General features: G+C 46.6%; 1 protein-coding gene across 1 annotated transcript in view; it reads left to right on the forward strand.

Annotated features, from left to right (window-relative positions):
• LOC8042302 overlaps positions 1-10,310 on the forward strand; it is a 117,191-nt gene that overhangs the window by 40,866 nt on the left and 66,015 nt on the right. Inside the window, exons 11-12 of the mRNA XM_042293135.1 lie at positions 5,109-5,246; positions 9,070-9,267. Of these exons, the coding sequence (XP_042149069.1) occupies positions 5,109-5,246; positions 9,070-9,267 (336 nt within the window). The remainder of the gene's footprint in view (positions 1-5,108; positions 5,247-9,069; positions 9,268-10,310) is intronic.

Raw genomic sequence — 10,310 nt, forward strand, 5'->3', positions numbered from 1 at the left:
GGCTTTTTTTAAAATGTTTCTATCTCATTGAGTGAACGCGTCTTCGCCATGCGCTGCCGGCCGTGCATTTTAGTAAGATTTGGTGGAGGAGCCGGGTATCATCATCTTGCGCCCATCGTCGTCATCGCTCTTGACCTTGGCGGCAGCAGTTCTCTGCCTTTAGCCGGTTGAATTTTCAGCGGGGCTGGAGAGTCAACCTCCTGTCCCGCTGAGCTGTCGAAAAATGCCGGAGGGACGATGAGACGAATGTCGAAGGAACGTAAGCTACAGGAGTTTTATAAAAGTGATGAAGACTAGAAAGCTCCGGGAACAAGAAAAAACAATTGAGGAGATGAACAGACACGCGAACTGGTAGTCCTCTTCCCTGTCCCCAGTCCTTTCGTGTTGATAGTTGTAAGATGAAGTGACTAGCCCGGATCGCGACGTCTTTGAGCAGGGGCTGGCACAGAAGTCAGCAAGGTTTCGGGATGCGGTTGCAGGTCAAAGGACACCGGAACATATTCAAATTTTTTCGTGACCGGTAGCAGTCTTTCGCTTATCAATGTGTCTTCGTCTCTGTCTTTTGTATGTGTGAGTGTATGTGCGCGTGCGTGTGTGCGTATGTGTGCGCGTGCGCGTGTGTGTGTGTGCCTGACTTTTTTACGCTCGTGTTTTCTTCATTCATTGACCGAGTCGTCCTCTTTAAAGGATGGAACCATGTAACGAAACAAATACACCATCTTCCCGAGGGGAACCATGGGGTGATGCGGAGCATCGCAGATCGTTATTAACGGTGTTAATAACGGTGTTAGTAACGTTGTTGAACTTCGCGGTCCCGAACCTCAGGTTCTGCTGCTCGACGTTCACGAACCAACGCGGCTTCCCGTTCTCGAAGGTCGGGTTCCGCCGCTCGCTTCCAACGTTTACGTTGAACTTCACGGTCCCGAACCTCAGGTTCTGCTGCTCGACGTTCTCGAACCGCCACTGCTTCACGTTGTCGTAGTTCAGCATCCGCCGCTCGACGTTGACGAATGGACCCCGCTTCTCGTTGCCGTAGTTCAGGGTTTGCCGCTCGCTTCAAGCGTTTGCGCTCAGCGTCGCGTGCCCTTCGCTGCGCAGCTTTGTCTTCAGTGGACGTAGCGTTGCTGTTAGTTTGTGGGGTGGTGCTGACGCTTGCTTGCGCCAACCCACTAACTGACGGGACTGTTGCTTTCATCACACGTCATCGGAAGAACGGAGTGAAGCGGAGTCAACAGCGGGTGAACTGAACGCGCGCAGCGCGCTACCGCTGCTTATATTCACACTTGAAGGAGAGGAGACTAGAGGAGGAGAGTTGCGCATGCGCGCGTGGTGTGAGTAGAAGCGAAAACACGCGAAGTGCACGCAGCTGGTAGAGAGAGCGGAGAGAGTAACGCGCAGCTGTTGGAGAGAGGGAAGGAGGAGAATTGCGCATGCGTAGTGTGAGTGCGGACTACGACGCCGCGGACATAGACCCGAGCAAGAGATGCTCCGCATCTAAAAGACCGCGTCGCTGGGGCAGTGGCGCGTCGAACCATAGCACGCGCCAGGCTCTGTGCGCACGGCCCGGCTTCCATAAAACCTTTTCATCTCATTGAGTGAACGCGTCTTTGTCTTGTGCCGCTGGCCGCACATCTTCGTAACAATATGGTCACCTTCGTCCCCCCCCCCCCCCCCCCAAACTTTCCATAACATTAGTCGTCCATAATAACGAGATACAAATGACTGTATTCACTTAGTCGGTTCCCGAATATTTTGTCTATATCGCGAGGTATCCCTATTAACGAGGCATGACTGTAAAGTAAACAATTCGAGGCATGCGTTCTATACTCGCAATGGCGAGAGGGACATCCCAACGAGGCACTACATCTATAAGACAGCGTCGACTTGTCTATTTTCTCGCCGCGCACAAGAGCAAACGGTTTCCACGACAAAATAAATATGGCAAAAAAAATGACTAGAGAAAACAAAGGCAAACGAAACATTCTGATTCAATATGCGAAGTTGGACGTTCTCTTGTATATACGAAGCCAGTGACTTTATTATTCACCAGTCGCGAGTCACGAGTCAACCGCAGCCATAATGAGAATTACCTGGTTGACTTATCGTTCACTCTTTAAAACTTGAGATTCTAAGTTACAGCATTTGTGCACGTTCGAAATCTGCACACGTTTTCGTATGCGGAGCTCATAAGTCACGTTTGAATTAGACAGTAAATATGAGAACAACCACCACCGCCTTCTGAATAACGTCAGATCATCCGCAACAAGCTAGATCTAGAGCAGGAATCTTCAAACCCCGTCCGCGGAGGCCTTCCGGTCGGCCCGAGGATGCGCGCGTTCCTTGCAATGACACCCGACCCGCGGCTGCTTCCAGCCTTCCCACTGCTACAGGCGCAAAACTAAGCGCAGGAAAAGTAACGGTGCCGTGACGCTCAGCAAAACGCATAGTATCCGTTCTGACTCCTAGATGAATCTACTGTGTAATATAGATAGTACGTATATAGCACGTTGTCATCACAGATACCACCATTCTTAGTCATCTATTTCATGTGTGTGTAACAATGTTAGAATTCCTTTCAGTTCTCACGTATACATGATTAGTGTCATGTATCAGAACGGTTGCTTAGCGTCATGTCCAGTTCTTTCATTCTCATGAGTCTTCTGTCGGTATGAATAAGGCTTAAGCTAAACTTCCGTTGCACCTTTATTATGCTGGAAGTTTTTTTATGGCTAGCAATTACTGTATAATGTAACAATTAACTGAATATTGAGTTTGAAAATAAACTGTATTTATTAAACCACCTCACTTATTTTTAAACTCCAGATGAAAGGTTTTTACTTGAACCCATCTTTAGGCTTATTTATTTAGTTTATCTTTATTTTTATTCACTCATTTACTTTGCGGCCCTCGAAACTAAGAAAGGGTTTCGAATCCGGCCCTGAGCCAAAACGCTTGTTGAACCTTGATCTAGAGCATGGACTCCGAATGTGACAAGCTCGTCTAAACTCCATTCACGCGAAGAACAGCTTCAATACGCAAAACAACCAGATCCTAAGCAACGGCACCACCTAGTCAGTAACTACATTAACCTTCCTAATTACTACCGCACCCGCAGTAATAAATGCTCCGGCAATTATAAACTGCGTAATTTCTGTAAAAACGATTGCCAGAAAGCTGCACGGAACAACCATCGTCCACTTTAACAAAAAGCCCTATTAGCTAGTAAACCGACCAAAGTCAATACAATTTTTTAATATAAGAATTCAAGACAAACCCACGAGACTGTGGAAAACACGAAGGACAACACAACATTACACATAACAGGAAACAATGCAACTTACACCTCTGCGACACGCATGACCAGAACCACCTCAACAACTATCACAACCAAAAGGAGTGGCCTGAAAAAAAAACAAAAAAAAAAAAACGTTTTTCAAACAGTTTGGTTGGGACACGCGTGTCCAAAAATTAATTTTACCGGAAAAAAAAATTAGAGTAACATGGATGACGCGAGATTTATATTAAATTTGGCTCGCAAAGTCCAGGACGTCACGTCATGGTCATGCGCACTTTCCACCTCAACGAGATGGTCATACCCTCTCTCCACCTCAACGTGATGGCCAAGCCGATCCACCTCTCCTCCACACGCCCGAAATGCCGGGAGAGAAAACAAATGAAAAGGAGGTGACTGCCGACTAAATCGTAGCTCGTGCCGTCAATATTGTGCTAAAATATTGTCTTTTTTTCACTTAAAATTAATTTCTCGACACGCGGTTTCCAACCAGGCGGTTTACATTTGTTCCCCGTGGTTCTTTAAAAACCATAAACAAACACCCCCCCCCCCCCAAAAAAAAAATTACATAAAATTTATTAGTTGTTGGCAAAATCATCACTGGAACAAGGGGAACGTTTACAAACACTGCCATCAAAACCGTCATTAACCACCAGCAACACGAGAACCTGAATAAGATAGAAACAAAAGATTAGTCGCACAAATTAGAATTCTTATCACTATTAGTGATAAGTCCACCCAAGCAACTACTGCCTGAGCTACCCCAACAAGATTCACCAAAACAAAATCAGCATTGTTGATGCCAATGCTGTGCTTTGCAATATAATAGTGTTAAGAGGATGCGTAGTGGCATAAAGGGGAACCATTCGTTGCGCTAAACCTAGCGCACACGCTGAGTTGTGTAAAACCGTGCCCACAGGATAATATTTAACGTGAAACGTTATTTGGCTAGATGTTCGGTATTTCGTGAAGCCCAGATGTGAAGCCTGGATAAAAGCGTGGCCACGAGGCTGGACAGTGATTGGTTGATGGGTGGGAGAGTAAGAGAGAGTAGCTCTATGCTGCTTGGTTAACGGGAAGGTCAAGTGACCAGTCAGTCTAAGCCGAATACTCGGCGAGAAAGTAGGCGTGGTTTCTGACCGCTGTGATTGGCCAGGGCCAAGGTCAATCGCGGCGCTGGCCAATCACAGCGGTCAGAAATATCGCCGACATTCTCGCCGAGTTTCCAGCTTAGGGCCCCAAAGGTGGAATGCGGAGGAGAGGTAGACGAGGAGGCAATGTGGGAGATGATTCAGATGAGGAGTGGATTAGAAGGTTCTGCAAGATCACCAGGTTTATCATTTCACGTGTACACTCGCCACGCCCTAAATTATCCGATGAAGAGAGCAGTGAACGCAGGCGTCTGGCTGAACAGGCTAGACGTCCTGCTAAACGATGATATGAACGTCTGTGATGCTAGAAGATTTCGCACCTAGGGATTGCCCATACACATTTTTTTTTGTTCGTTTCAATATTGCGAGATATTTTTCATATTATATGTCACATAGTTTCACACTTGGCCTGAAGTTACTCATCGACACATATTTGAATTAAATAAGTATTATTTTCTTCCGCGTTCCTATATGTTGAATTATGAAAATAGTATTCTGTAAGATGTTTTACGGGGGTTTGCAGGATTTCGATATACTTTATGATCTTTATTACGCTCCAATAATAAATGGTTTTGAATATTTTCAAACTTTGTAATAAAACGAATCAGTCATCTTCATAATTCAACATGCTTGCATTTGTTTTATGCTCCCGTGCATCTATGCAGGCATACGTTATCCCCAGGAGACGCGTCATGGAGGCGATCGAAATCTTTATCAGCCCCCCGAGCTTCCTGTACCAAATCTGGCACTTCATTGCCAATATATTTGGCGTTCTTATTCTTCAAACGCAACCAAAATACCAGGTGAGCGAAAGGACAACGACCCAGCATAAACCGAAACCGAGCGCAGCTCTGGTCGGTGCGTCATTAAGGTTCTAGTAATTAATGGTGGTCATAGTGTTTTTTTTTCGTATAAATACAATGAACCCCGAAAAGTTAGTAGCACGATGAGTTATATTTATCAAAATCGACAAAAAAAAACATAAATTAATTGTAGCTGTGCTTCAATTAGGGATACGGATGTTTCAGCGGTTAGAACATATTTATCTGCAGTTTTATTTTGTGTTAACCAAAAGTAGAGTTTCCACGGAACTGCCCGCAAGGCTTATGTCTGGAACCAACGCCCCTTGCCTGTTTTGCTTCTTTTATGGGTACCGGGACGTTTTCAAAGTTTTCGGGTGACGCGCATGGTTTCTGGAGGTTAGAGAATCCCATTCCCTAACCTCCAGACTAGAGAATGGGGTTCTTAAACCTGGAGTTTAGGATTCCCTAACCTGTAGGTTAGGGAATGATTCGTGTCTTGTTTTGTTTCCCCAGCATAGGCCTAAAAATACGATTTGTTTTGTTCGATATCGGAAATCAACATTAAATGCGCCAAACCTGTGGAAAAAAATGAAGCCTCAAAATATACCTAGAAATAAGACAAAAACAACCGCATCTCCACGTGGTGAATGGTGTTTGGGGCGTAGCTCTGGTGGTACTGGTCTGCGTAGACGGTGAGTCGCAGCATGCCGAGCCTTTCGTTCGTTTTCATCCATGTCACGCTGCGGTCAAATGCTAAAATGCGTATATAACCACGTTCCATACCACACATTCTCTTTCTGGCATGGATGAAAACGAACGAAAGGCTCGGCCACGGTGTAGGCTTGGCATGCTGCGGCTCACCGTCTACGCAGACAAGCACCACCAGAGCTTCGCCCCAATCAACATCATTCACCATGTGGAGATGCGGTTGTTTTTTTGCCCTACACGAGCACGGGAGCACGTGCTCACGTGCTTGTGAGCACGTGAGCGCGTGAGCTCACGAGCAGGAGCACGTGCCCCCGCCGGCGGAAAAAAAAATTGGGTTGTGTGTGTGTTTATACAGCCTAGAACTTGGTCTGCCTCACAGGGGCGACGAGTCTCCCAGCTGTAGATGAGAAATTTAGCCAGTGCGGTACAGCCGCTAGCCTGGGGTCTTTAGCGTGCATCACGCAGTAGTGATACACGACCGCACGCCGGTACGGTGCTCATCCAGATCGAAACAGGCAGGGGTGGGGCTCGAACCCAGGGTCCCTGGGTTCTACAGCGCGAGCTTTCGCTCCACGTGCTCCGAGCTGGTGTGCGCTAGCGGACGGACATACGGACATGGCTAGGGTGCCTTCATGTGCGCTTTGCCTAGGGTGGAGACATCTGGCCATTTTGTCTCATACTTTTATTTCTCTTTTTTGTTCAGAAGCGCGTGATAGAGCGTGTCCCTGCACGCGTTTGTGGCGCTGACTGTGCTATGGCGACATTTTGTTTTCGTCGATTTCTTTGTATTTTCCCCGTGAGCGCGTGCTGTCGGCATCGGGTACTACAAAGGGTGGCATCACCCTAAACAGAGGGACATTGAGGAACCCTAGACATGGCTAGCCCCTAAGGAGCTTCGCCCCTAAAAAACAAAAAAACAAAAAATAAATAACAAGAAAAAACAACCTCAGTAGTAGTCAATATCAACAATAAAACCGGGGGGGGGGGGGTAAAAATGGGAGCAGGACAGAGCAAATTCATGGGCGCAGACATCGGTCTCACGGAGAGAAGGGAGGAGAAAGGGAGCGAAAGAAAAGCGGAAAACGAAAGCGAACGATAGTTTAGGCTGGGTGCCTTCATGCGCGCTTTGCTTGGGGTGATGACATCTGGCCATTTTGTTTCGAACGCTTATTTTTTTATTTTATGTTATCATGCGCGTGTAAGAGCGTGTCCTTGCACGCGCTCTTGGCGCTGGCTGTCTAAGGCGACATTTTGTTTCCTGTGATTTCTTTGTATTTTCCTCGTGAGCGCGTGCTGTCGGCATCGGGTACTACAAACGATGGCATCACGCTAAACAGAAGGATATCGAGGGTCTCTAGTTTAGGCTAGGGTGCCTTCATGAAGGACATCGAGGCTCTGTAGTTTAGGCCTGTTCAATTTGCCGCGGCTTGTTCAAGTTGTCGAAGTGCAGGTCAACTTTACTAATTTTTATATACAATGCGCGACGTCGCTGTTTTCGTGTAAAATAAAGCTAGAAAAAACACTATACTGCGTGACAACTTTTCTGGGCAATGCAGTGGAAGGTACAGGCATGCGCACCCTCTCCCCTTTTGAGCGCTGAATAAAGCTGTGCGCGGGCTCTCCTCCTCTCCCTGGAAATGCCAAGAAAAGTAGATAGTAGATACGGACCTCGCAAGTAACGTTTTCTTTGTGTATATCGGAGCGTCGCCAGAAATATGGTCCCATCGCGACTACCGATGTGCGCGTCTAGGTCCCGTTGATCCGCACCGGCCGAAACGCACTGGACCTTTCCTTGTTGGCTATTATATTAGCTCTATAATTAAAACCTGTTCACCTCTTCCTCTATTCTTTATGAAGCGGCGTCATACTACGACGGTGCTAGCTCAGCGATTGGTCCCCAGCCCGAAGCCAAGTGGCCGTGGAAGGATTGATCAGTTCCTCTTCTACGCCTCACCCCACTATAAATTCAACGGCAAAGCTGCGAACCAGCAGGTCTAACCACGATACAGTTAGGGAACGCGAGGTATATTGATCGGACCTGAGTATGAACGCACTTCCCCTTGGAGCACTGAAACGCCCGCAAGGGATGCACGTTTTTTTTTTTTTTTAAATGTCTTGTGATGGAACAGCTGGCCAGCAGATGTAGGCTTCAGTCACTTGGGGGATGAGAAGAAGTATGCACCGTTCCGTTGCTTATCGCCCAGGCGAACTTTGTCTCGTCAGTGGGCACAGATTCCAATATTTCACGTAAGAGAGCTAATGCGCATCCTCCAAATGCGTTTCACAAAGCAGTAGGCAAAGATGTTAGTACCCATGACGTTATCAGTGGAATAGTCTATAGACCAATTCAATTTTCTAACAGTGTGTTGGCGTACAGTTCAGGCAAACACCCGTGTCTGTTGTGTGCTCTCCAATGACATCAAAACTCTGCTGTACAAGCAACAGAGGTTCCAAATTTAAGTAGTGTTGGCATAACTAAGTCCCATGTTATTGACTACAAATGGAAGTTAGTTTTCACAATACTCCGCCAACATTATTCCATATGATAAAGACTTTCTTTCTAAGCAGATGAAGTGAGAGCACGGACTGGATCACGGTCTGTGTTGGACACAATTACATATGAAATAAATAGTTCATCTCATGTCAGAGTACAGCCAACGCTTCGGTTCGATGGAGTCAATCAAACAGGGCAAAGAGCGCAACGTTACGCAGTTCGTCATAGTTTACTGTTTTTGCGGTAAAATGCTAATATAATCTAATGCAGCGAATGGAGCGTGACCTTGTGTTCCCAGCATTTTTGTTCGCAGTTTTACGTTCTGTAGCCCTTAACTACGCTCTGACTTACGGTGAAACAGCGTAGCGAAAAGCGAGTCATGGGTGAAAGAACAGCAGCGACGGGGCAAAACCAGCGATGTCATCCCTGGGCGTTCTTACGGCATTCGCTACTTGGAGGAGGGTGGGCACCTAACGCCCACAACACACAGCTGTCACTGCAGGATTGCTCACCGGCCTGCACGAGAGCATCAAATATGCACAGCGCCTCCTCTCGGTCTATACACGAAGCGGTACAGGCGGGTTCGAAAACACCTGCCTAAAAAGTCCAATTCGCACGCAGACGTGGCCCCTGGACAAGATCAAGCTGCGCCTCAGTTCCTTGCTTCTGCCGGACCTGTCGGCAGCGCACGATTTTCATCGAAGCCCCGATATCGAGGACATTGTGCTCGTGCAAGGCTCACTCGTGGACGTCAACAGCGGCGACCTGTACGTTGCGCCGGCCTACATCCCGCGCAGTGTCAAGAGGTTCATTTTTCCGGTAAGCCGATGGCAGGAATAACCTACGCCTTCTAGAGGGGTCCCCAAAGTTTCTCAAGTACGGGGACCCTGAACCCGTCAAGCACAAAGCTAGGGCCGAAGCTCATGGCGCGCCCCGAGTGCCCTCTCGCGACGATGACTGAGCCCTTTCGTCTTTTTCGCCCAAGTTCAATCGGCCCGCTCCGAAAACTTGCAGCTCCAACTTGACGTTTGACGAGTCTAGAGACGCTGGCACTAGGTTTGTGGACTGGTATAATGAAAAACAACAACAACAGCCTGTTCAACCACAGTCAGTTTATTACAATGAGTCAAAAGGAACAAAAATATTGAAGCTCCTCGGTCTGCTCTAGCGTTAGCAGTGAGGACTGAATCAAATTGAAAATAAACGAATAATGCGAAAATTCGATATAAAATGTGCTTAGAAATGGTGCTGTCACGGACAACTCACGAAGCGTGAGGTGTGGCTTATTATGTCTTCGCCTCTTATCTATTGATTGGTTCTTTAGTGTTCTTATCTGTTGATGTCGCAATCCCAATGGCTGGGAACGGATAATGATTGCTTTATACTGCGTTTCATATTCTTTCAGTGACTGTGGTGGCGGGTTGTCCCCACAGTGGTGTCCCGCGATTTATGAAGAACGGCGCAGCTGGAAACCGTTTTAATAATTCCAGTGCATTATACCTACTATATCCTGAATTCAGAGTGCATTCGGAAAACATGTGTGATGATGAATGTAATATATATATATATGTATATATCATAATCTATATATATACACACAAACACGGGCACTTCCCACCATCGTACTTAGTCTCCGTGGAGGAATAAACGAACATATATGAATGAACTGTACTTAATCCAGTGCATCAAGAGATGAATTTTTTTTTTTTTAAGAACTTGCTTAAAGCCAAAATCCTGGCTCCGCCGGCCGTTATTTTAGCTTTCGGCTGGGTTCTTAAGCAACATACAAAAAAAAAACTTGGATTCTTTGATGCATTGGATATATATATATATATATATATATATATATATATATATATATA

The sequence above is a fragment of the Ixodes scapularis genome, unplaced genomic scaffold (genome assembly GCF_016920785.2).
Source record: "Ixodes scapularis isolate PalLabHiFi unplaced genomic scaffold, ASM1692078v2 PGA_scaffold0__279_contigs__length_252992795, whole genome shotgun sequence".
NCBI lineage: Eukaryota > Metazoa > Arthropoda > Arachnida > Ixodida > Ixodidae > Ixodes > Ixodes scapularis.